This window comes from Peromyscus leucopus, chromosome 10 (assembly GCF_004664715.2).
Source record: "Peromyscus leucopus breed LL Stock chromosome 10, UCI_PerLeu_2.1, whole genome shotgun sequence".
NCBI classification, from domain to species: Eukaryota; Metazoa; Chordata; class Mammalia; order Rodentia; family Cricetidae; genus Peromyscus; species Peromyscus leucopus.
The window spans coordinates 64,026,983-64,054,158 of record NC_051071.1 but is presented as its reverse complement, the minus strand read 5'-3'; the positions used below and the strand labels follow the sequence as shown (position 1 = coordinate 64,054,158).

General features: G+C 46.6%; 1 protein-coding gene, 1 long non-coding RNA gene and 1 other non-coding gene across 4 annotated transcripts; 1 reads left to right on the top strand and 2 right to left on the bottom strand.

Annotated features, from left to right (window-relative positions):
* Positions 1-26,449, top strand: Hopx (HOP homeobox). Of its 2 annotated transcripts, none has more exons than XM_028854958.2 (3): positions 1-106; positions 19,270-19,426; positions 25,654-26,449. In XM_028854958.2, exons 2-3 carry the CDS (start codon positions 19,283-19,285, stop codon positions 25,729-25,731), a joined length of 222 nt encoding a protein of 73 aa, XP_028710791.1. In that variant the 5' UTR covers positions 1-106; positions 19,270-19,282; the 3' UTR covers positions 25,732-26,449. The 2 variants fall into 2 exon arrangements, with proteins under 2 accessions (XP_028710791.1, XP_028710716.1); XM_028854883.2 differs by lacking the exon at positions 1-106 and adding an exon at positions 18,941-19,074.
* On the bottom strand, positions 19,433-23,043 carry LOC119088657. Its single transcript, XR_005092346.1, has 3 exons — positions 20,988-23,043; positions 19,765-20,886; positions 19,433-19,667 (listed from the first exon to the last, which is right to left on the bottom strand). It is a non-coding gene; the product is annotated as an uncharacterized LOC119088657 (long non-coding RNA).
* Positions 22,057-22,160, bottom strand: LOC114689904. The gene has a single exon (XR_003733993.1). It is a non-coding gene; the product is annotated as a small nucleolar RNA U13 (small nucleolar RNA).
* Positions 26,450-27,176: the final 727 nt, after the last annotated feature.

Genomic DNA, 27,176 nt, shown 5'->3' with positions numbered 1-27,176 from the left:
GTGCACTCGGCGGCAGCCGGCAGCCGCGTCAGTCAGCAGGCTATTTAAGCCGGCAGGCACCAGCGCCCGCTGCTGCTTCCAGCGCAGAGCTCGCCCAGGCTTCCACGTAAGTAGCTTTCTGACGTGAATGCGGAGAATGAACTTGTCCAGAGAGGAGCCCCAGATGCTAGAGTGCTGCTGGGGCTGAGAAGCCAGGTCTTTGCAAAAAGTGTCTGCCAGATTTGTGGTGAATTTGGAGCGGCGAAGCAGAGCGGCGTTTGTTGTTTTACTGTTTCTTGTTTCTATTTCCATCATCTGTGCAACTGTTATTTATCGTTTCATCATTCAAATACCAATTACCGCTGCTCTACATCTCTAGCTTTTTATCTAAAAAAATCAAACAAAATAGTGTTTAAAATATTTATTGTGTGTTTGGTGTAGGTGGAGTGATTATCTGGCTGGGTTTTGAAATTGAAGTGCTACATGCATATTACTATTTCTTGTTCTCCGTATATCTACAATCGTGAAATTATCCACCGCATTTGTAATGAAAAGAAACGCTGAACTCTAAGTTTTCCAGAAAGTAGACTTTTGTGATTTTTTTTTTTTTTTTGATCTCAAATGGTGTCCAGGTATTCAAGGTCAAATGTTGGGTGGAGGAAGAGTCACTGGATAAAAGGAATAGTTTATCGTGTATTTTAGGTGAGAAGGCCTTGGAGAGAGAACCAACCATTTCCTGCAGCTTGTCTCAGGCAGGGCTTATCTATCCAGGACAGATACCTAAGAAAACCCAGGCTGGGGAGGTGGGAGGGAAGAGAGAAGCCGAGCTCACCGAGGACTAGACACATGCTTAGGAAAATTGCCAACAGGGCAGTGAGGAGAAGAATTGACATTATTCAATAGTTCATCTGCGGAGGACTAGAGTCCAGAGAGGAAGGCGTATGGGGTAGCTCATGCCTGTACTCAGCTCTTGGTAGGTTGAGGCAGGAGAATTGTCCTGAGTTTGAGGCCAGCAGAGTTTCAGAGCAAGACTGCTTCAAATCAACAACAACAAAACTAAATATTTGGTGAAGAAGCTTTGGAATGTGATGGAATCCCAAGACCTTTCCCAGGTATTTACCACCAAGGAGCCCCGCCCCAACAATGTTTTTTTTTTTTTTTTGAGACCATGTTTCACACTATGTAGCTTTGATTTGCCTGGAACTCTCCAGGTAGATCAGGCTGGCCTCGAACTCACAGAGGTCTACTTGAGTGCTAGACTTATGTCCAACTCCAACACACACTTTTTTTTTTTTTTTTTTTTTTTTTGGTTTTTCGAGACAGGGTTTCTCTGTGTAGCTTTGCGCCTTTCCTTGAGCTCACTTGGTAGCCCAGGCTGGCCTCGAACTCACAGTGATCCACCTGGCTCTGCCTCCCGAGTGCTGGGATTAAAGGCGTGCGCCACCAACGCCCGGCAAACACACTTTTTTTTAAAGATCTTATTTCTTTTATTTTTTTAAAAACACGTTTTTAGTTGAAATAGAATCGTATCACATTTTGCCTCCTTTTCCTCCTCCAGTCCCGCCTAGCTACCCTGCCTTGAGCCTGTCCCATATTCCCCCTTACTCTCAAGTGGATAGCCTCTTTTTCTTTGATTATTATTGTCGTGTGTGTGTGTGTGTGTGTGTGTGTGTGTGTGTGTGCGCGCGCGCGCGCGCGCGCGCGCGCGCACAAAAATGTGTAAATGCAAGCCGAGTCCATTTTTGTGGAAGGTATGTATGTGGTTTCAAGGCTGACCCCTCTGCATGGGACTGCCAACAAGGGGGTCATCCTCCAACACAAATCTTGAAGGCCATTCTCTAGACCCCTGGGATGTCCGTGGATGCTAAATCAAGGTTGCGCTTTTATTTTTGTTTATTTGTTTGTTTGTCTGTTTTGTTTGCATAGAATTCTTTCTTCTTCCATTTTTTTGCTTATTTATTTTTGTCTTTATATCCTAATCAAAGTTTCTCCTCCTCCCTCCTTTCTTCCCAGTTCCTCCTTCCTCCTCCACTCCTCCTTCACTGTTGAGCCTTGTTTTTTTTTTTTTTTTTAGAGCTTAAAGCTATGAATCACGAAGCTAACAGATTTGTGGGGCAGGGGTGACGGGCTTAAACCTTTAACACAGCAGGCTCTCCATAACCACCAGACTGAAGCTGAGTTACGTGTCTGTAAAGGTCTTCTGGTCAAGCTAGTGATGATTAAGGGGTTTCTCTGAGCAAAGATCACTTGGGGCCTGGAAGCAAGAGAAGAGATATTAAAAGGGAGTGATAACAGGAATGGAGGAGAGAGGCGACATACGTTGTCTGTGACTCGTGGGAAAATGCGTGGCAGTGGTGGCCTGGAGAAGGGGACCAAGAAGAAGAGGCTTGGGGGATGGGTAGGTGCACATGAGATCTGGGGGAGTGATGGATTTATTCACTTCCCTTTCCTTTTGGTGTTTTTGAAACCCAGGCTGGCTTCAAACTCACATTAATCCTCCTGCATCATCCTCTAGAAGTTCCCCCGGGAAACATTAGGATGGGTCTATCTATCGATACAAAGTCCGGGCAGCCCCAGGCAAAAGCATGAATGGGTGACATTTGTCTTCCTGACTTCTGCCATTTCTACTACCCCTCACCTCCTCCTCACACCTGTGTGGATGCAGGTGCTCGTGTGGGAGTGGGGGGTGGCATCACAGGGCCCCGCTGAACCTGCCCTGGCTAGCTGCCTGCGTTTGATAGCATCCATCTGTGCTATTCCCAAGGCCTCATTCTCTCAGGGATTTGTTTACCCATCTTTGGCAAACCAATTAAGGTTATGATGTTAATAGACCGTAATTACTTAATGAACCTAGGGTTATTAAATAGGTTCTAACAAGATAACCTATCTGGGAGTTCTTTCAAATGCTTTCTTTCCTTCTTTCTTTCCTTCTTTCTTTCCTTCTTTCTTTCTTTCTTTCTTTCTTTCTTTCTCTCTCTCTCTCTCTCTCTCTCTCTCTCTCTTTCTTTCTTTCTTTCTTTCTTTCTTTCTTCTGTCCTTCCTTCCTTCCTTCCTGTCTTCCTCCTTCCTTCCTGTCTTTCTTTCTTTCTTTCTTTCTTTCTTTCTTTCTTTCTTTCTTTCTTTCTTTCTCTCTCTCTCTCTCTCTCTCTCTCTCTTTCTTTCTTTCTTTCTTTCTCTCTTTCTGCTGCTTTTGTTGTTTGTTTGTTTGTTTGCTTGTGTGTCTGAGGCAGGGTCTTGTGTAGCCCAGCCAGCCTCAAGTTGGATATGTAGCTGTCTGGCGCTGCCCTTGAACCTCCTACCCCTAACTCCCGAGTCCTGAGATTATAGGCTTGTGCTATCATGCCAGCTTTGAAATGTTATATAAATATAATTATCATTTGGATTTCAAAGTAAGCAATTAGGAAAAGCACTTTCAGGTAAAAATAAATAATTCCCTATTCGTCAGAATTAATTCCAAACCACTGAGAGAAAGAATAACCAGACTGTAGGTTTTCAGTCTCGTGCTATAGGCGCCGTCTAAGACTGGGTCATGCTAAATTGTCTTTTCTGAATTAGACAGTTCTTTGTTAAATACATTTGTTTTAGTGTGTGTGTGTGTGTGTGTGTGTGAGAGAGAGAGAGAGAGAGAGAGAGAGAGAGAGAGAAAGAGAGAGAGAGAGAAAGAGAGAGAGAGAGAGAGAGAGAGAGAGAGAGAGAGAGCAGTAGTGGGAGCAGCAGACTGTTCTAGGAGGACCAGGAAAGCTGAACTCTATCTTGAACCCCAGAAACCAGCCTGCCAGAAAGGACTAGGCTGTAAGCATCAGGGCAGTAGACCAACACTGGGTACCACGACTATTCTGAAGCCAAAACTACTTCCTAACATTAAAAAAGTTTTTAGACAAACAATGGGTTCACAGAGCTGGTAAAACGTAAGTGTAGAAGTGACAGGATTTCTTCCTTAGGTGACGCTTTCTTTGAACACATTTCCTGCACTGTTATTTCTGGGTAGAACGACTTATTTCAAAGGCCGCATGGATTTTTGTTTTTAATGGCTGTGCTGTGTAACCTGGATTAAGTTTTGAACACTGACGAATTCCTCGGACTTCCAAAATGCTGAGTGAATGGGAAAGGAGGCAGTGGAAATGTGGCCTGTGGTCTGGAGGGATGCACAGAGCCAACCCATCCAGTTAAAAACCAGCATGGAAGGAACACTTTCCTGCCTGCTTGCCCAGGGCATGCTGGTGGGTACAGCCCTGATGGGGACACAGATCATCTCCACTGTGCAGATCGCAGAAGTGTGTCCTGGTGCCGGTGGCACATTCTCCCGGCTCACAGCCTCTGCACGTCAGCTGGTCCCAACGGAGAACTGCCGTCCTAATGCTGTTGACCCCAGGCATGTGTGAAATTTGGAGTGAGTGACATACACCAAGCAGGTGCAGGTTTTGCCCATCCCTATCAGCTGCCAGGAAAGTCCCTGCATCTATCCTCAGCGAGATGTTGAATAGTCTCCCACAGGCACCAGCACAGACTAGTCCTGGCATAGGACAGCCCAGCCTGCAGAGAGCTCTTTCTCAGCTGCAATGCAATTTCAAGGCAAGAGTGAGACCAAAGATTAAAAGTCTTAGTTGGGTTTTTACAATGCATATCTTTTTAACACATATTATGGTGTGTGTGTGTGTGTGTGTGTGTGTGTGTGTGTGTGTGTGAGAGAGAGAGAGAGAGAGAGAGAGAGAGAGAGAGAGAGAGAGAGAGAGAGAGAGAGAGAGAACACCTTATAAGAAGTTCTGGGGACCCAGCTCAGGTGGTCAGACTTGGCAGCTAGTGCCTTTGCTGGCTGATCCATCTCAAAGGCCTCTTCCCTGTCAAAAATACTGGTCTGGAGCAATAAATTATCTGATCATCTTTGAATACAACCCATGAAAGTTCAAGAGAGCAGACTAATTTCCCTGGGATTTTAGCATTCAGCCTAGCAGGCTCAGGGACCCTGGCCTCCCGACCCCGCAGAGGCATTATACCCCGAGATGCTCAAGTTCTCTCAAGGAAGCCTTGTGCTTACACTGAGAGAAAGAGGATCACTATTCACATCACTCAAACAAAAAGAAGTGCAGAATAAATGTAGGGGGCTGAAGGGGCCATTCCTCACTATTTGGCCGGAAACTCCACCTTAGCCCCACTTCTGCCTCCCCCAACCCCACCCCCCTCAGAAAGACCTCCCCCGAAGCGCAGGACCACGTCTACAGGGTATTTAAGCCCCTGCCTCTAGACCTGCCAGCATCTAGGGGGTATATGATTTCTTCTGCCCCCCTTTGCCCGCCTCACCTCTGAGGGCTGGAAGGTCACCTGAGAGTGCTTTTTCCAAATAAACCAGTTCTTTCTCATTCGGCTTGATCTGGCTTTCTGTGTCGGCAGAGAAACCTACTATAGGGATACAGAAAACCTATCGCTCACAAGGTCGGGTGACTCTGTTTCAGACGATTTCTAGTCCATTGCCATGTGGGCAACTGGAGCGCCATCCAACATAGGGAAGTTAGGCTGACCCATCTCCATGTTTCTTATAATTTGCTCTTGTGGTTTTCATAAAATGTGACCAAACATGAAAACCCAGCCAGTTTGTTTGCAAGTGAACTGGTCTATCCTCATAGGATGGAAACAAACAAACAAAAAACTCCAAGGTAGACACTGAGGCGGTTCTAACCTTAGAGACCACTAATCAGGAAACTAATGACAGTCATTCTGGCCACTGGATCTAGACAGATCTAGATGGGTCTCGATGGAAATTTCCTGGAATTCTTAAGGTCATCGCAGATCTGCTTACACAGCGTAGCCTTTGTTGATGTAATTCCATTTCCTGCCCGTGTGGCTTCTCCCTGAGGAAATTTATATAAGCAGGGCCTCCTTAGAGCTTGTGTTCCCTCTCTGTCCAACTTCCTAGTCTACTGGTGGCTGGGGGTGAAATGTCCTGTCATAAATAAGTGATGCTGGAAGCATCTATCGCCACATTAAGCGTCCTCTCGCTCTTCATCCTTTGGGGTTACCTGGGAACTCTGGGAGTCCGGAAGTAGGACTGAAGGAGTGAGCGACCCCCTTTCATTTGCTCCCTCAATCTGGTCCAGAGTTCAGACTCCAAAGAGCTTCTAGATGACTAGACAGCCTCAAGGGCAGATCTGTAAGAAGCTGCAGGAGGCCCTGATGCTATTTAAGTTGACTAGGAGAAGACTCAGATTCATTTAACTATGCTGCTGAAAGGCGTTGCGCCAGTGGCCAGTTACTCACGTTGACTTTCAAGAAAAAAAAATGCAAGGTCAGGGGTGGGTGTGGGCCACAGCACAATGGACATTGCATGCCCTTAAGTGTCCCGCCGGATGCAAAGGTACAGGGAGATACACAGGCAAGTTCTGGACAATAGACTGACCACCAGTCTGTCAATTATGTGTTTGTTCATTTATTTGTTTAACTTGGTCTCATATTAAGACATTTGTTAACTAGGGACTGGAGAGATGGCTCAGCGGTTAAGAGCACTGGCTGCTCTTCCAAAGGACCCGGGTTCAATTCCCAGCACCTACATGGCAGCTCACAGCTGTCTGTAACTCCAGGTCCCTGGGATCTAACTCTTTCTTGGGGCCTCTTTGTGGACCAGGTCCACACACAGTACATGGAGAGATAATCAGGCAAAACACACAAATTAAGATAATAGTAATAAAAAAAGACATTCACTGCTTGGGCACACAAAATCCTTCCTTAGGCTTTATATCTTGTTTCTCATGATATCTCACGTTTCCTGTTTTTCTTGTTCTTAACTCAAGACTGTGTTTTTGAAATCCTTATTGATGATAATTATCTTTTGTTCCTTCCTCCTCTCTCCCTCCTCATTTCTCTTTTTCTTTTTTCGTGAGATAAGGTCTCATTATGTAGCATAGACTGGCCTTGGTTTCAAGATCCTCCTGTCTCAGCCTGCCAAATGGACATGCACCACCATGTCTGCTGATTCTATTTTTAATGTAGATTTGTAACTGCTCATTCCTAGTTGTGTTTACAGCTTTTATGGCCATCTCTCCTGCCTCCAGTTCTCACAAATGATTCTGTAATGATCCTCCAATGTATGTTCAACCACTCTTCAGTTTCTGGCCGTTGGGAGACTGGGGTGGGGTGGGGTTGGATTCCCGCTTTTCCTTAAAGCAGTGTGGAATCTGGAACTCACTGTAAGAAACGGAATCATGATATAATAAGTTTTGGTCTAGTATTTCAAACATTTGGGGGCCTCTTCTTGGTTCCCTAGTATTTTATTTTATTTTTTGGGGGGTTTTTCGAGACAGGGTTTCTCTGTATCTTTGGTGCCTGTCCTGGATCTCGCTCTGTAGACCAGGCTGGCCTCAAACTCACAGAGATCCACCTGCCTCTGCCTCCCAAGTGCTGGGATTACAGGTGTGCACCACCACCACCCGGCCCCTAGTATTTTAATAAGAAGCTGGGTCACAGTCATCTTAATGGATTCTAGAAGCATTTCGTATTTCCATATGTGGCAGCGGTTTTCTGGACAAAGCAAATGAAGTATTCTAAGAAATCATGTCGTTCTTTAGTTTTGAGTAAAAAAAAATAATTCAATCATTTTGCCATTTAATGATTTAAAATCTGATGCCATTCAGTTGCCCAACATTGCATCTTGAGCCATTGGGAGAGCTGGATCAGTACCTTGAATTTATACAGTGTATTTAGTCTGTGGTTCATGGGCATCTCATTGACTCCTACGAAAATGATGTGGGAGCACTGGGGTAGGACTGCAGTGATGGAAGATGCAGACCTGGAGGTCCACCCCAAGTGTGGGCTGTCCAAAGTCACAGGGAGACTGAGTCAGGTCCACCCCAAGTGTGGGCTGTCCAAAGTCACAGGGAGACTGAGTCAGGTCCACACCAAGTGTGGGCTGTCCAAAGTCACAGGGAGACTGAGTCACACTTTGAAAGTTCAGATTTCCCGAAGCTCCATCTTCTGCAACACGTCTGAAGGTTAAAGAAATACTACTCTAGGTCCAGCAGAACTGTCTAGTGTATCTGTCCTCCTCGGTCTTCTTGTGGTGTTAATGACCAGGCTGAAGCTGTTTGTCTCACTAGCTGAGCACCTGCTCATAAAAAAAGTGTAACTGAGTATCCTGGCAACAGGCAGCTTGGGGAGTTGGACTTTGGCATGATTTGGCGTTGTACAGGTGCAGTGGTGTGCCGCTTTATTGTTACCCAATCGTGGTCATAAAATGGTAGTTGGCTCGTAAAAAGTAATAATTTATTAAAGTGTGTTTGGGCAAAGTGATAACCCCATTTTGTCAGAGTCTTCCCTGGACTTCTCAGAATGCACAGATCATCTGGGGAAGCATCCTTGCTTGCTCTAGGCAGAGTACAAGGACCTAAGAAAGTACAGACAGAGCCCTCAGCACCTGATCGACATCCGTGTGCAGTATTACAGGTCCCTAACTGCTGTTTCTTACCATGTAATTGGGTAATTGGAGTAAAAATACTCCAGAACCCAGTGTAGATTCTCAAAATAAATCAATAAATCATGGTGCCACATCTCCAGAATTACAAATTCACAACCATTTCCAGGGTCAAGCAGTGAGGCTGAGAACATTTTCAGAAAGAAACTCTAATTTTTAATATTTGAAAGAGACCAAATGGCTACACAGTCCATGTATAACTTACATATATATATATATATATATATATATATATATATATAAAATTAACAAGCTGACTTCTGTCCTCCACTTTTACATTTGATCATTCTTACACTTCCGTGTGATAAACATATCACCATTCTTGCAAGCTATAGATCTAATAAAGCTAATTAATACTTTTCTAAACAAATTTAATTCAAGAATTAAATGAGCAACTACATTTAATAACATACTCTAAAACATATAAAGAAATTCACTAGTTGCAATTTTGGCATATTTGGGACAATTTTTTTTTTCATAACAAACTACAAAAAAATTGATCTGTTTCTTATTTGTTTCCAAGCTTGGTCATACAGATATTTTTAGCTTTAATGATTCTCTTTAGGGAATATGAGAATTTTTGTCTCATGAAAATCTCTAAATGAACTTTAAATGTTTTTCAAAGATGAATTTGATCATTCTGTGCATTTCACAGATAACATCAGTCTTTTATTCTCTGGTCTGAAGGTCCCTAAGCACATGGATGCCCATAGAATTCTCTGGAATGAAATGTTTTGAGCCCTTTGTTTACATTTGGTGTCAGGACTAACTTTCTTTGAGCAGTAGTGGATATTTGCAATTGCTAAGCTTTAGCACACATGCTCTTAGTCCCACAGCGAGCAGAGACCCTGAGCTGGCCTTACTCTTCCTCCCAGACAAATGTCTATAAACTGCAAAAGAAACCAGCGTTCAGGAGATGTGAAGCCACAGAACGTCATCTCACCTTTAACTGCAGAGCTTCAGTGTTACTCTTCCTTAAGAGTCAAAGCAAGCCTCATCCTCCTTAATGTGGCCTGTGTCTTGCTACTCCAAAAAGCTGCAGAGATGATGAAGTCCCATAGGAGCTCCTGTCCCATACCTAAGTGACACATCTGACAGATAATAAGGGGACCAGATGCTCCAGTTTGCTTGGGATGTGTCTGCTGTAGCCTATTATAGAGGCGTATGTATTAAGAGCATCCCTTTTATACACAAGTGTTCTAGCTTAGATGACAAATTATATGGCTGCCTTAATTTAACAGGCTGAATATGAAAAAGCACCTAATATTACGATGTTTCACAGGCCACTCAGCAGTCCTTTGGAGTAGGAATTTGGTACATCATATTCATCAAATCAAGGCCTCTGTAGGACTCAGACTAGGTAGGTCTCTTTCTCCCATTAGTGGCAACAGTAAACTCTTAAGGAAGGCCATGCTCATGTAATATCTGCACTACTCAGATCACCAGGACTCTAGAACAGAGACCATCTCCAGATCCTCTGCTCCAAACCTTGCTTTTATGGATGAAGACATAATGAAGACACAATTATGTTCCCGTGGAAATGTGTGTCATCTTACACTGTTCTGAATTATTTCATGAGCATCATCACCACTGGTCACTGCTCCTTGCCTGTCTACACCAGCTGGGTTTTAGACATACTTTGCTGTGAAGTGAAGAGAACCAAGTTTCAACTAAGTTAAAGGACGTAGCCAAGGTCCTGTGAGAGCTGGGTGGAGAGTTTAAAATGGAATTGACCCTCTGACCCCCTGCCAGTGTCCTGCCCATCACTCCACACTAGTTAATCTTTTCATCCAGAAAGGAGGATTTAAAATGTATCTTGAACAATTTACTCGACCCAGATGTATGAGCATCCTCTCTGTAATGAATGCTACATACTCAAAGCCCCTAGTTTCTGCTTTTCTCCAGCCGCCAAGAACCCTGCCAGCGACTAAACTGTCCTTATCTGATAGTGCCACTTGGTGACTTGCTAAGAGAATGTGACACAAAGTCGCAACCTGTGCCCTTCTCTTGGATGTCTTGGTTGGATGAAAAGGAAAGGAAAATGCAGAGATACCAGGCCTTCTCATTATCACTGCTGTTAACAGCATAATTAATGGAGCCTCAGACAACCTGTGTCCACTCCCTTCCTCCCCTGTCCCTCTTTTCATGGCCCAGTACAGCTTTAATGATTACGAATTCACAAAACACCTGATAATGCTTTAGGGACTTTTCTAGGTATGAGTGTAATAAGAATTGTGCTATAAACCCCCAAATCTTCAGAAGTTTCTTGCAAGTCCCATCAATAGCTCCACCAAAATCTCATTTCCCGATCCAGTTTTTAATTAAAATGGCCTTTTAGAAAAGCATTTGCGTTCCAAATAAGCAAATGGCTTCACTGGGCTGTTTCAACAGGATCATTTCCTTGGGTAGTTGCAATCACGCAGCATTTTAGCTATGCCCCCCGTTGTGAGTTGGCCTGGGAGTCTACAGTTTATAATCTTCCTGGAGAAAACTTTTGAGTTCGTGAACATCATTATAAAAGGCAGATTGCTTACTCATGCGGATCTCCCTCTCACTCTTGACCATTTATTTCCAAAAAGATTGGCTGAACTCGTCGCTGGTTTCACAGCATGCTCAGAGAAGCCTGAAGCTTTATTATGATCTTTTCCTGTTCCTGGTGCTTCACATACAAGGTTGAAACAGCTAGGCAGGCTTTCAGTGAAAAGAACTGGGTGTCTGTGAGAAGAATTGTATGTTAAGGGTCAACTAATGGTTGACTCACGGCTGGAAGTCATTCCCAGACACCCGCCCCTCTGGTAGTTTTTATTTTTTATTTTTAAATAACATCTTACTGTTTTCTGAGGATGATATAGAAAAAAAAATCTAAACCTTTGCAACATAATTTTCAGGAACTTCCTTGATTGATTCAATACAAATGCACAATCTAGGGACGGAATTGTAGCCACAGATAAGCCCTGTTGCTCTCACCAAAGGTAAGCATTCCACTCCACTCTGTTGAACGCTGCAACTTGTTCCCATTTGTATGACATATGCGTCACCAAGGTCAGCTCTCAGCCATATCTGCACCAATGAAAGAAGAGCGTGTGAGGTAGGGGAGCCAACCTAGCTGGTGGTGTGAGCTGATTTCCCAGAGTCATCCAGTGGGCTGGGTCATGCCACGGGCACACAGGGCATCGCCTCGCTTGTCATCCTGCGGCATCATTTAGTCCTAGTTCCTCTTTTACACAACTACCCGACAAGGGTCGTCTGTTCACTCGGCTACTCAGCACAGAACAAACATGGTGTGGTAGTTAGGAATGTGGATGGAGAAGCCAGGCTTTCCGGGTTTGAAGCTCCACTGTGCCCTTAAAAACCTTGAGATTTGAAGCGTCTGCCTCCATTTCCCATCTTGCCATAGAATTGTTGGAGTTAAGATGCACGTCACCACATGGGCCTTTGGTGTAAAACATGGGTTCTGGGGATAGGACTGAAGTCCTCAGGCTTGTGCAGATAGCCCTTTTGTCCATCTCCCTGGCCTCCTCCTCCATCCTATGAATGTGGTCTCATAAATAAAAGGGAAGGAAGAGAGAGCAAGGAAACAGTGGTGAGCAATGAGCAGAAATTCAGTTTTCACACTCTCCACAATGAAGCACAACGCGATGTGTAGTGTCCAGAGGCTCACTGAAGATGAGAGCGTCGCCCTACCCATCAGCTCCCCACCACCATCTACTCACAATGAAGCTCCAGCCACGTCATTTGACTTTTAAAGAAAGGTTCTAAGTTCCACCATTGGGCTTAACCATTCCATAAAGACTACAAAGGAGAGACTGGAACCCAGAAAAAGTGAGACATAAATGGCCCTCTCTAGTTGTCCGACCAGGAGAGACTTTGCTGAACCCTTAGCTCCCATCCATTTAAAGAGCAGTAGCATACCACACAAGAAACACTTTATAGTTGTGAGTAAGTGCCTCTGAACACAGCATGGGAGGTTACCTCAACACTGAGTTGGGTAAAGTGTGCACCACTTCACTGTGGTGTGTCTCCTCCTTATAGGAGTGAGCAGAGTGAGTTTTCCAGTGCTTGGCGTTGGAGATTTCAGAGTATTTGATTTTTTTTTTACCATATGAACTCACATTTTATTTTGAAATTGGTGTGTATGTGTGTGTGTGTGTGTGTGTGTGCGCGCGCGCGCGCGCGCGCGCATACCCACACGTGGAGGTCAGAGGACACTCTTGGGTTTCATTCTTCAGGTATCTCCCATCTTCTGTTAAGACAGTGTTTGTCACGGGCCTGGAATGTCACCAGGTAGATTGGGCTAGCTGACCAGTAAGCTTACAGGGGTTTGCGTGTCTCCACCTCCCTCCCATCTTGCCATTGCTAGGATCACAAATGTGTGCCACAACATCTGGCTTTTTACGTGGGTTCTGGGGATTTGAACTCAGGTCCTCAGACTTGGCAGCAGGCACTTTTCCAACAGAATCATCTCCCCATGTTGTTCTTAATTCCACTATATGTCTTAGAGCAGCAGGATTTCTAAGGCAAGGAGAAAGCAAACGCAAAGGAAGAAATATTGGGAAACAGCAAACTGAATAGGACCTTTAGGAAGGCTCAGAAAATGCAGAACTAAAAGGAAAGGGCAGCACTTCATATTTTTAAGACCTGGATCACCCACTGACCCGTTCTCAATTCTGTGGCAGGGCCAAAGGATCAGAACTCCAGCCTGATGCCACCTCTGCCTGGCAAACCTTGTAGGAGTGAGGCTCTTGCCTGGCCACTGGCAGCCAGTCGGGATAGCATAGGCCCGAGTGAAGTAGGCATTTCGATCTTTTAGTCTTGAATCATACGAAGCATGTTCTGGAACAGTGTGCGTGCACGGCTGTCATTGTGAATTAGTGGTTCTGCCTGTGTTGTTAGCGGTCACAGTGGTCAAAGGTGAAGGTCTCTGGTCTTACAGAATATACTTCAACTTCATCTGTCAAATGGCGTCAGAACAAAGCTTTAAAGGAGTATATTCCATTACCTCTGTTGAGTAATACCAAGTAAAACACAAGGGTGTTTTTGGTTTTTTTTTTGAGACAAGGTTTCTCTGTGTAGCTTTGGTACCTGTCCTGAATCTCGCTCTGTAGACCGGGCTGACCTGGAACTCACAGAGATCTGCCAGGCTCTGCCTCCCGAGTGCTGGGATTAAAGGCGTGCGCCACCACCGCCCAGCTGACACAAGGGTTTTTAAAAGAGAGCCATGTCATACCAGAAGCCAAGGGAACGAGGCTGGAGCAACCACAGCAGGTCAGCAATGGCTCAGGTCACTTTGGCAAGGATCTTCAGTCTTCATCACACTAATTCTTCACCAAGGGTGAAGATGGATGTTAAGTCAAAGACTCAGATGGGTGGTTCAGTGAACGCCTGGGATTTGTGACATCAGCACGGCATACGAAGAATATATTTGGAGGCATAAGTAAACCTCGATGCTCATGAAATCACAAGCTACCTTTTCTCCTTCCTGTAGCTAAGATAAAAGATAGAGTTTTCAGCCCTCCCCTGACCCTGTAGACAAGTTAGTTAATGTTTCTTGATTGCAAAATAAGAAACCATTTCCACTATGGTTTCAAAGAAAGGGTTTTGAGAGAGACTAAAACGACAAAGAAAAAACAGATCTTGGCACACCATGATCAATATACAGTGTTCACAGTCTAATAATCTCTCTCCACTTTGTAGTCTGTCCATGTCCTTCCTCTTTCCATCCATCACTTAGTGTCCATCTGGAGACTGAGTGTTACTTGGGATGGGTGGGGTGGTTAATTGACGAACCCATGTTAATTGCAAAATTTTAAGAGCTCTGGAGAAGCAAAATAATCATGCTTTTCGCACGCCGTAGACAGCAGTTCCTCATAATCAGCTTTCCTTCCATCTTCCATCATTGTTCCGGTGACCAACGGGAGCAACTAAGCTAGCTGAGAGGCCAAGCGCAAACTCTCAAAAAGAAAATACTTCAAATCCCATCGTGGGCTGGAACAGGAAATGCTTTTCCACAGTAAATAGTGATCAGATGCGGCCTTTAACCCTGAGAGGTCGCACAAGCTGTGGGTGGAAATGGCAGTCGCGGGTGACCAGAGCACACAGCTCTGGCAAAGGTCAAGGTTGACAGTACAAGTGGTGATGAGGCAGAGAACGGGGATGTTGTTGCTGTTCGAAAGGGAGCCTTACTGGAGACCCCTGGGAGAAAATGTTGATGTTAACCTGCAAAGAGAAACAGCCACACTTCCTGTAAGCCAACAGGTCCAGACCTCATACTCACTCTAGAGAACTCCCCTAGCCGGGCTTCAGAAGGCATGGGCAAGAATGATCAACCCACCCCCCACCCCACCCCCCCGGCACCGCCGAAGAAATAAAATTATTTTTAGAAATTAAAACTTATCTTTCAAACATTTCTCTAAAACTATCTCAGCTTACCATCTACTCAAATATTGAGATGACGCACAGCCAAGAAGAGGGAGGTCAGCCATAAGAAATTTCTGAATGCTTATAGTTAATTTCAGTAGTTAAATTGGGAGATATGAGAGTAGTTGAAATACTCCCCATGTCTCTCCCACACTAGGTTCCTAAAGAGAGGTTCTCATTCAGGAGGCGTGGAGTGGGCCTAGACATAGCCCCGGATGATGCTGAGACTCAGCGAGGCTGGACGGCCACTGCTCCTAGCTCAAGGACAGTAATAACAAGGCTTCTATTTAAAAGGACAGCTCTTCAGGCATGCCTATCATGGGTGCGGGAGGGTAGGGGCAGATCCGTTCAGGGCTAGAGACAGAACCTAGGACCTTGCACATGCCAGGTTCTACCCACTGAGCTTTACTCCAAATATTTAAGTCATTGGTCTATTGCTGTGAGGAGACACCATCACCAAGGCAACGTACAGAAGAACGCGTTTAATTGAGGGCTTTCGTACAGTTTCTGAGGGTGAGTCCAGGAACATCAAGGCCAGGACTGTGGCAGCAGGCATGACCTTGGAGCAGTAGCTGGGAGCTTACTTACATCCTAATGGCAGGTGGAAGGTTGTGTGTGTGTGTGGGGGGGGGGGGCTGAGCACAAGACTGGGCCCGGTGTGGACTTTTGAAATCTCAAAGCCCACACCCCAGTGACCCAGTGACCCATCTCCTCCAACAAGGGCATACTTCCTAATCCTTCCAAAAGTGTCTTCCAAGTGGGAACCAAAGATTCATATATGTGAGACTATGGGGGACATTCTCATTCAAACCACCACACAGAGTCTTCCTTCTCATCGGTTTCTAAGAGACACTGAAAGTTTGGGTGAAAGGAAATTTTCCTTTTGTAGAGTGGTAGTTGTTAAGTAACCGATGAGTAGGCAGATCTCCGGTCTTTGAAAGCAGAGACCCATCACTTCTCTTGGAGAAGTGGCCACACACCATTATTTTTTTCACTTGAAAAAATAAAATATTTCCAGAGCCAATGACTTGCAGGAAGTTCACAGTGAACACAAGAAAAATACAGGCAAGAAAAATTGGGAAATAACCCTAAAGAATGATCCACCTGGATTATCAATGTGGGTCACAGTTGCTAGGTAGCATGCTCATGCAGCATGCATAAAACCTTGGATGCACTCCCCAGTACACACACACACACACACACACACACACACACACACACACACACACACACACACTCAGGAGGTGGAGTTAGGAGGCTCAGAAGTTCAAAATCATAAACAGTTATACAGCAAGTTTGAGACCGTGTCTTAATAAAAAAAAAAAAAAAAAAAAAAAGAATTCACCTGCTTTCCCCCTGTGGTCAGCTCACCACTGGAGTGGGTTCCTGAGGAATTTCTTTCTCTCTTGATTGGGTGTTGGTGGCCTTACAGAGAGGTAGGTCATAATTCTGGGAGAGGGAGAAAGTATTTTAAAAGGTAGCCAAAGTTTACCAGTTCACTGAACTTTGCGTGAGCTAGTTAATGTAGACGGATATGTGCAAGACAAAGGACCATGGGCTCATGGGACACAACGCTGTTGGACCCACACCACAGTCAGCCCCGGCTTTGGAACTGATTTTTTAAAAAAGCCAGCTGGTTTCACTTAACCTCTTGAAAAGGCTTGTGCAATGACTTCCCCAACCACAAAAGAAAAATACAATGACAGGACAAATTACCCTTCAAAGTGTTTCATAAGATGTGAACAATTGCAACCGTAAAACTGGTGTTAGGATGAAATGTTAAATCGCTTCAGAATAGTTCTTAGTTCCTTGTGTCTGAAATTGTTTAGGCTATCTTCAGAGCAACTTCTCGAGAGTTTCCTCATTTCCTTACTGGAAACAGTTGAGAGCCAAGGTTACCAGGGCCGTGTCATTTATACAGTAAGAGAGAGAGAGAAAGAAACACAGCAAAAGCAAACATTTGCTGATGAGAGAGGCCTGACATAAGATCGCCTAAGCTCTGCAGAGCAATAACAAATACGTGTGGACGGTAAGCTCTTTCATCCCATAGCCAGAAGCCAGAAGCCAGAAGCCAAGTATACTTCTTCTCTTCGCTGGACCTTGGACAGCTAGGTGCTGTTGTTGTGCAGAGGACCCTCCCACAAGTCTCCTTAGCAGTCGGCCATGGTCCTCTGCCGACTAACCTTAGCAATCCTTTGAAGTCAACCAGGACCTCACCCTTATAACCCCACACAGCGTGGTAAGCGAAAGCCACAGATGTCTAATAAAATAGAATACGCTGATTCCGCGGAGGAACGTTAGCCGCAGCTACAAAAAAGACGGGAAAACACGTGTGTGAGTCTGAATCGGGTTCCGCAGTGCAATATTTCCGGAGGCCCGAGGATCCCACAAGACAGTAACAGACGTTCTGGGGGAAGAGCCAGCAGGACCGGAACAAATGGAAGGGATGGAAACCTTTCCAGGGCAGGCAGTCAAACCAGAGGCCCCCGTTGTCCTTGGTGTGTTCTTTGAGTTGACAGCGTGAACAGTGGTGGGTGGCTTCAGTGGACAGCTTTGGCTGGGATCAGTGTCTAACTAGAAACACACCCACTGGAAAAGGCAACGAGCGCCGCCCCCCCCACTCACGCTGCTACCCTCCCAACTTTCTCCCACTGAACCGAAGACAGACTGGCTTACTGAAGGGAGGCCAGCAAAGCACTGGCCTTGAACCAACGCCCAGTGTTTCCACTCTAGAGTGCTGGGTATCAGCAGAGCTCGGGGTTCTCTGCCTCAGTGTCCCTGGCCGTAAGGAGATGGCTTTCCAGAGAGTTGTGTCATAGAAAGGGAGGATTCGTGCTAATGGGAGAGGCATTACTGACCTGATGGACCCCGACGGCCTCGGTGCAGAGACTTGGTACAAATTTTGACTTGAACATCTACTACCCTTGAAAATGATTTGATGGTGGCTTGGCAAACGGTTTGAACCCCAGTCCCACACAGTCAAAAAGCCTCTTGTCCTGCCTGAAAATCTCCTCAAGGGAACTAGAGGAGAGGTAAAGACAATTATTTAGGAAGTAGGAGGTATAGGTCACAGGTAAAAATGTCCAAGGCCTGGGGACATTATCCAAGTAGCTCACCTCCCACTCCTACCCTGAGGCACAAACCACATCAAAACCTGCTCATCACCCTGCTGAGGATTTTTGCAATTTTTGTTAATGCAAACGAACCAGGGTGATTCCCACACTTCTGCTTGGCCAAAGCTGTAACGAAATCTACAGCCAAGAATATCTTGAAGACCGGCTTTCCCTAAGTCACAGTCTTCAAACGGGGTTGCGTAGGAGTGGGGTACAAGTGTCGGCTTTCTTAGTCCCGAGTCTGAGTGAGCTACGTAAGATGGGGAGGGAGCACAGCAGAAAGGTCGTTGCCCCAGTCTGCGGGCAATATCTGTCTTTAAAGTGAAGGCGTGCAAGAGACCTTGAAGCCCGAGGTGGACCTATTTTCCCTTGAGGAAGTCCGAGGTTTTAAATGACAGTTGATTTTGATACTGTTTAATTGTGTTGGTTTTGAAAGGCTCGCCCCACACACACAGGGGAGTACAATGGGATGGGTTCTTGGGATGGGGGCCGGGCAATAGCAAGCCTGGGGTTCACAGCTTAAGTTAAAAAGTTGCCAGGAAAGTGGGTCACAGTGGCCCTCCACAAGGCGCACAGGCGGCTCAGCCTCCTCCACTCCATCACCCCTCTGTACGTCATTGTCTCAGTGGTTCCATTTCCCTATCTGTAAATTGGAAAGATCTTTGAAGCGTCGTTTGAAATTTTATAGCTGTTATTTGTGACTATGTGGGCAATTTAACTTTCCCTCTGTGATTTTAACGTACTTCCGATTTTCTACAGTGTGTGTTATTTTGTAATCTGGGGGGAAAAGTAAATATCTATTGGTGTTATTCTTTTTTAAAAAGTACGGTCTCCATTTCCCCAACTTGTGCTGTGGGCATCTCTTCCCCCAAAGTGTTCCGGTGCCCAGCGCTCCCTGGCGAGGCCCCCACGTGCTCGCCCGCGGCGGAGGCGGGGTGCGGCGGCCGGGGAGGCGTGCCCAGGCGGCCCGGAGCCCTGCCCCGTGTGTGTCCTCGGTCCCCAGGGCGGCTCTGGATCTCCGGAGGCAGCTCTGAAGGCGCTTCCTCTGCTGTGCCCTCGGAGTGACAGCCGGGAGGCCTCTTCGTTCTCCTCTCCATCCTTGGCCAGGTTGGGGACCGTGCCGGGAGGCCGGGGACGCGCTCTGTAGTCCGTCCTCCCGGGCCCGGGGAGGGCGCCCTGGAGCTCGCAGCCCGCAGCGCGCGGCGAGGGGAGCGGGCAGGGGACAGGAGGGAGCTCGGTGACACGGCGGGAGGGGACAGGCCGGCCTTGCTCACCCAGCGCCTCTTCTTTTCCCCACCGCAGACGCGCCAGAACCATGTCGGCGGAGACCGCGAGCGGCCCCACGGAGGACCAGGTGGAGATCCTGGAATACAACTTCAACAAGGTCAACAAGCACCCCGACGCCACCACGCTGTGCCTCATCGCCGCCGAGGCGGGCCTCACGGAGGAGGAGACGCAGGTGAGTCCCCCACCCTAGCGCATCCCCGCGGGGCCTCCGCGGCGTGGATCCCAGTCCATGCATCATCCCTCAGCAGCTGGGCGCCCAGTTCACCTCCACCCCAGCCCCAGCCCATCACCACTCTCCTTCCTTCTGGCTTTCCATTGCCTCCCAGAGTCGGGTCCCTGCTTTCTCCTTCTGTGTGCGAGCATCTTGCTTGCTCTCCTTTCAGTTTCCCAGCTCAGTAACTCTCCCTGCTGAGCTGGGGCGTACAGGGGTGTCACACTTGGAAGGGACAGCTATAAATTCAAACCTTGGGCTTGTCAAACGAGGAAACTAAAGCGGGGGCGGCGGGATACCTGCCAGGGTTGTTCAGTTGCTCTTCCCGCCACATTGCCACTTCGCGGTGCTGCACGCGTCACCTCAGCCACACAGCTTGACCGGCACGTTGCCACGGTCTGGTTGGGGTTTTGTTGTCGTTTTTTATTAATCCCCTGGTTCTGAGGCTTAGAGTCTTTCTCTGGAGTTTTCCAAGAAGGTAGCCCTCTGACGCTTTGGCGCACAAGCCCCCAGCGCGATGATAATGTGTCTATCTGTAAAAGGTCCCCGTGTTAGCCCATTATCCTGAAAATTGTTTAGGGTAGAGATTGCAGCGCCGCCTGGCGCAATGTTGGAGCCTTTAGCGGACTTTCCGTCCCCAGCCCTCTCTAAATCAGGCTTTGCTTTTCCCATCTCAGCGTGCTACTCTGAAACTAGGATATTCTTATCCCTCCCAGTTGGGCTGGAGAAGGAGGGGCTTTGTCCTCTCTTCACCCTGATTAAAACCTTGTAATGAGTGCTCTCTGGGATCCTGGGACCCAAACCCTGAGCCCGGGCGACTTGGAGAACTTATCCATAAGTAATCCTCTCAATCCCAGATCAAATGGAAAGGCTATCTAACCAGAATCAGAGCCTAAGAGAAGATGATTTATTGTAACCCAAGTCTAAAAGCTCATGTTTCCTGGAACCCATGAAAAAGCAAGCTGTTTGAGTATTAGCCTTTTAAAACCCACGCTTTATTTAATGGTCGTAAAGATGTCTCGTGTTTTAAGAACTAGGCTATTGGGTATTATGGACACAGTATCAACGAGGGATCTAATCCTGACTCTGTCTCCAAGTCTCTTCACCCTGAAAAACAGTCATGTGTGTCCGTCATTTACCATCATGTGTGCATGTGCGGTGCTGGAGATCAAAGCAGGGTCCTTGAGCATGCTAAGTGTGTACAGTACCACTGAGCCACCAGCCCCACGCTGACCTTTGGAGTGATGGATACCTGCCATGTATTGTTTCGGATACTGAGTATCACTATCTTAAGAGAGACAGCACTGTCAGCTCAGTGGAAGAACCTAGGCTCAGAAAGCTTAGGTTACTAACCCTGCAACCAGCGAACAGTCTGTGAGCCACTGTGCTATACTGCCTCCCCCGGCGAAGGTTGGAAACAACTGTACGCGGTGGGATGGGGAGGAAAGAGAGAAAGATCAGTTTCCCCGTGCATCAAGCCATGGTCATTCCAGGCTCTTGCTAACTTTTCCTCCCGATGTACCTGCTAGTAGAGACTTGAAGTCTAGCAGGGGCTGAAGGAACGGGCATCTGCCTTTTCGTGCTTGAGATCAACAGATACAGAAATCTGCATGATGGGTCTCTCTCTGCCACGGCAATTCTTCAGTCTGGCCTCTTCTGACATCCTCAATTGAACAAATGGTGCAGCCAGCATGACCAGGGTGGGTGTGGGTGAGTCAGCCTCATGGGAGGGCCTGGCTTCCTTTTCCTGCCATGGGCCAACACCTTCTTCCTCCAGAGGAGACCGGCTGCCGCTCAGCTTACCCTCATCTTCCTGTCTAGACCTGCAGAGAAGTACCTGGAACCCAGAGCTCAGTGTAGCAAGTTCCAGGAACGAGGCTTCTGCTTGCCCTGTCGTTTCTTGTTGGACTGGGTCCCATCTCCCCATCCTTTCTTAACTCCACACACCGCCTTCATGTGCGCGGGCGTATGGAAGTGGTTTGTAATCTTCTCTAACGTTTGCGTTTTAAAAGGTGTCTTCTTCAAAGGAAAGTATCTTCTGAAGATACAGAGTCCAGTGATGAGATGGCAAGCATAAGATGATTGCTTTTATCTGTAGCAGGTCTTTAGGGATGCTGAATAGAACTCTGTGGAGGCCCGCGCCTGCTGATTCTTACCTAGGCCTGCTGTCAGCACAGCCCCTGCCTCTCTTCTTTACTAGTGTGGTCCTCTCCCAGCCAAAATGATACTCATCACACTTCCTGTCCTAACACCGGTCATCTCCAGAGATAGATCAGCCCCCTACACACACACTTTTTTTAGAGAGCGAGACAGACAGGGTCTTCCTCTGTGGTCCAAACCAGCCATGATCTCACAACCCTCCTGCCTCAACTGCTGACTATTGGGATTACAGGCAGGTATCACAATACCCAGCATCATATTCTTTCCTAAAACAAGGATTGTGTTGGTAACAGAGGAATGCACACGATCCACTCTTGCGAGGTAGTTACTGGTTCACACTGTTGGCACTTTGGCAAAGGCGAGAAAGACTAGAAGCAAAACATTCTGGCTGGGGACTTTTGCGGACCTCTTTTTCTTTTTGCCCCACCCTACATGAAATGGGTCATTTACCAACATCCTAATAAGGTTGGAGGGAGGCACATCTCACAAGATGGTGTGAAAAGCCAGTCCTCGGGTTTATGAGTCACCAATGCATCTGCAGATCTCCTTGTAATGGTCCCACTATCAAACCAAATTCTCCACTATGGGAAGGCACCTGCAGGAACTCATGTGCAGTGAGGGCCTCATCGTCAGAGGACTTCTTAAAGTGCGTTGTTGGGATTCCCGGAGGAGCTTTTCTCTCTACTAGTACACTGTGTATCTCCTACATTTAAGTTAAATGAAATTCTACAGAATCCCACTCCTGTGGCTTTTGCTGTATGGAAGTCAGTGTAAAGGGGGCTGGGATCACTACTTCATTTCCACCCTGAGAGGCTGGGATGACATAATCTTCTTCACACACACACACACACACACACACACACACACACACACACACACACAGAAGTTGGCATTGCTTCTTGAAGAAGTTCCCAGTATTTTTATCTCTTTCTGTTGTTCTGGACCTGTTCCCAGGATCCAGTGTTTTCAGTTGTTGCAGGTTTTATCAGTGGGATAAGACCTCTAAAGGTCTCGCTCTGAAAAGAATGAAATGCTAGTTGTTAGAGAAAAGGACAAGAACAATGTTGTTTTGACCCAACCCCTCCCAACCCCAGTGTCCAATTATCATCTATTCACGCAGAGTAAATAAATTTCCATCAATGAGCAGGAGTAATGAGAGCATCCATTCAGGAGCAAGCAAGGGACGAATGTCTTTCCCAGGGGATGACTGAAACAAAGGAGAGAGAGACAAAGCCAGGTGGAAAATTAGGATTTCTGCGAGTCAGAAGCTACAAGATCCAGAACTAGACAGGAGAGGAGCTAGCAAGAGATGGGGTACATTTTGTTACCAGTAACTATGATGTACAACCTTCATTGACAATATATATAAAATATATGTATATATATATATATATATATATATATATGTATGTATGTATGTATATATCCAGAAAACAGCTGAGATTTTCCTCATACCTCTTCCCATCTCTCAGTACCAGGGCTAAACTTGTTAAGCATTTAGATTGTACCTTGCAAATTCCCAAACGTGGTCCAGGTCGAAGCTATTTTGGGTAATGACCCATCAGTCTCCGGCATGTGAAGATGCGGGTGGCTCTTTTGAATGAGGCCAGCTTAACCACTTTGTCTTAAATGAGTCCTGATAGAAAGTGCGTCCCCCCCCCCCTTCTCCCATCTAGGTTTTAATTAGTCTTTAAAATGCTGCCATTTATTCAGCTCTAGTCCCTGGAAATCCTATTTAATCAGCACTTGCAGCCTTGAAACCCCCACAGTTACCTCATTAAGGAAGTTGGCACCATGCTGCTCTCAAACCAGACCCAGGCTTGACTGAGCACACACACACACACAAAGAGTAAAAGAAGAAAATGTACCCCCTCTCCACAGTCAAAGTTGGGTTGAAGCCACTGCCCCGTGAGCCCCCTCTTCTCCTTAAGATTGGCGATGCCCGTGGGGATGTGGCTCATTTGGTAGGGCACTTGCCTAGCATGCACAAGCCACGGGTTCCATCTTCAGCACGGAATAAACCAGGCACCGTGAACACCTGTAACCCTGGGGTTTGGGAAGTGGAAGCAGGAGGGTCAGGGGTTCAAGGTCTCCGGATTCGTAATGAGCCCGGTTCAAAAGCAGTAACAGGAAAAGAAAGGAAAAATTAAAATAAATAAATAAATAAATAAATAAATAAATAAATAAATAAATAAATAAGCTAGACAGAGAAAAACAAATTAGTGAGTCTTCAGAGTGAAATGAAGTCCCATTGAGAAGGCTTCCCTCTGGTGGTCCGCCCCCCCCCCCCCCCCCGCCGGCTTTCTATGGCTTTTCTCTGCTGCTACTCCTGCTACTCCCAGAATAAGGTTGGAGAGACAGCCGGTTTTGGCACCAGGGTGAGGCGGAGAGGCTCAGCAGGTGAGCTCTGCAGGTGGGTGAAGTGAGTCCTGACAGGACACACGCTCAGCCCACTAAGCGGGGATGGGAGCCTTTCTCAGTCCTGAAGCCTCAGACCCTCTCCTGAGTGACAGCCTGTCCCCAGCACTTGCTTGTTCGCAGCTCTTCCGTCCTGGGGTTCACATCCTTTCTTCTGATCTTGGGCTCCCTGGAGCTCAGGAAAGACCAGCTTTTCTCCAGTAGGGCCCAGCCGACTTGTGAGGCTGAACATGAACAGATGTTTCCCGCTGGGGCCACCTCTGTCCACGCACCCCAGGGCGGCCGTATTACAGCTCTACTTCTTCCTTTCGGTCCTGCCACCTCCTTACCCCTAGACTAACTAGGTAAACCCGAGGAAACCCGAAAAGGACAATAGAGACCTCCGAAGCTTACCTCTTGGTTTGCAGATGAGCCCACTGACTGACACTGTTCTTGGGGACTTCTTCCAGCCAGTCAGTGACAGTAGAGTTGGCTGTGGGCTGCACCTCTGGGCAAGTGCTCATCTCCTCTAGCAGCTTGACCGATTAGACCAATGCTGTGTGATCTGACCACTACCAGCGTCCCCCATGACACACGAGGTGCCAGGCTCAAGGGGAAATCGCTCGTTCTGTCTTCCCAGGAAGAGAAGCCTGCCGCTTCTGTTTCCTCAACAGTGCCTTTCAAAGCTGGTTTCTTCACACCCCAGCTTCCTTCTGACCTCCTGGTTCAGATCTGGTCTTGGTTCCCAGCACAGTTTTAATTTCGTCGTCTCCAAGGCCCTCAATCCGAAGTACTGTTGTGAAGGCAGCCAGTTTGTTGAGACCGTGCTACACCGCTTTACAACTTACAGAAGTGTCTTGGGCCTCCCTTAGTACCATTCCAGAAGCATCTCACTGAGGCCTCCAAAAATTTACTATTGACATTGGTAAGGCGCAAATATTTGAGTGACACTGAGCTGGATGATTCTGAGTCATGGATAAACTCACTTCTCTCACGGCTCAGTGGTCCACGCCATGGAATCCTAAGGAGGAGTGATCCAAGGTTGCCTAGTGCTTAGTCGTTTATGGAACAAAACTTTACCAGGATACTACTAAGGAGCAAAGCTCATGTTGACATCGGCACCCATCATGAGATAGCGAACCCCGAGACTAGAAATCCTCTGGGGGTATCAAGGAGTTGTTCCAGTTCCTTCATCAGACATTGATTAATCGGCTACATCTGAAGACTTGGTGTAAGGGCTAAAATGCAATGATGATAAGATGAACACAGCCGTGGTGTTCATGGACCTTACGATCTAGAAGAGTGTGTGTGCAGGCAATTAGTGATAGATAGTGAAAGTCCTATGGCGTGAACAAAATAGTCAGACAGGAAATAAGGAGAACCTACTTTTAATAGAGTGGTCTTGTTTAAGCTGAGACCTAAAGGAGAGAGAGAAAGAGAATTAGAGGAAGAATATGAGGCATGTGCAGAGTTCCTGAGGCAAGGAAGGCTGGTGTCGTGCTGAGAGAACCATCCTGCATCCCTGGCTTCTCTCCTCCCCAGTTGGGCCACACCGACTGCCCTTAGAAATGAAATAGACGTTTCAACGTTTCACTCTGTGACAGATAATTCTCCTCATTTCTCTCCTTCAGAAATGGTTTAAGCAGCGCCTGGCCCAGTGGCGGCGGTCAGAAGGCTTGCCCTCCGAATGCAGGTCTGTTACGGATTAGGGAGCCGGGCACCCACAGCCCCGCTGGATCGCTCGGTGAACGCCATCTGCTCCTCCTCGCCGCGGCTCACCCAGGCTGTTTTGATGTTTCAGAGCAGTGTTGAATGTCCCATTGTTTGCTGTCCTGCTATTTAATACGATGTATTTTTTAAATGTATATAACTAATAAAGAAAATAATAGGAAGCTAAATGCAGTTCTGTGTAAAGCAATGGTTTGGCTGGGAAAGGGGCGTGGCTTGCATTCCCCTTTTGGAATTTAATGCAAGATGACAGTGGGGGGGGGGGGATTTTCTGTTTGCCTTTCGTCATTACCTTCCAGTAACAATTCACATGTCCCATCCTCTTCAGAGCTGTCAGGCTTCTATTGAGAAGATATCAGAACAAGTCGGTCGGAAAAACATCTCCTGAGTCCACTTCCCTGTGTCTTTTCCCCTCTGCTTCATTTAATTCACTGGCAGTTGAATGAGAACACGGGTGTATTTGAGTCATTCAGATTTTATATATAACAGTTCCTTCACTTACGGCTGTGTGACTTCGGAGAGAACCCTAGGCTAGCAACTTCGGACTCCAAGCGGTAGGAGAGCAAGTAGCTAAGGAAAAGATTTACAGAGTCTGCAATTTATTTAAATGAATTTGTTGGGCTTATTTTGACGAATAAAATGAACTGCTTTTTGTTTCAAAAATGATGTTCTAAATAAAAGACTTTTGTTGAAAATTCATGGAGTTTTTTGTTTGTTTGTTTGTTTGTTTGTTTTAAGCTGAATAGGAAGCCTATGAAGAGACGATCTCCAAAAGGGCATCTGTTTTCCAAATTTCTGCTACTCCAAATGTGGCCCAGGATCTACCCATCAGTATTAGCTAAAAGCTTGTGAGACATGCAGACTCTCAGGCCACAGGCCTGCCCTACAGACTCAAAATCTGCATTTCCCACAAGGTCCCCCAAATGAGCCACATTGTTTCAAGGGGCTCTAGCCCTTTGTATCCACTCACTGTCTCAGCATACAAACGCCTCAAGAGCATCTCTGTTGATGGTGTTCCCCATCACACAAAGAGTAACTTGGTTACAGTGGATTAAACTCATCCGGGATGTTTGTTTGCTGGCTTGATTTTTAAAGAGGCATCAGCTGAACCCAGAGTGGTGGCGCATGCCTTTAGGTGGATCTCTGAGTTCAAGGCCAGCCTGGTCTACAGATCGAGTTCCAAGACAGTGAGGGCTACACAGAGAAACCCTGTCTCTGAAAAAACAAAACAAATAAACAAAAGCATCCACTCATCAACTTGTAGGTAATTTGGGGCTGTCACAGTAACTCCCTAATGTCACTGGGGACTTAGGGTCATCCTGTCTTTACACTTTGCTACTATTGATTGGTTGGTTGATTGATTGATTTTTGAGACAGAGTCTCACTATGTGGCCCAGGTTGGCCTTGAACCAAGATCACCCTGCCT

Bases quoted from the DNA above. Each gene is read 5' to 3' on its own strand.
- Hopx (XM_028854958.2), top strand. From the start codon at position 19,283: ATGTCGGCGGAGACCGCGAGCGGCCCCACGGAGGACCAGGTGGAGATC. The intron at 19,427-25,653 runs GTGAGTCCCCCA...TCTCTCCTTCAG, and splicing joins TCACGGAGGAGGAGACGCAG to AAATGGTTTAAGCAGCGCCT.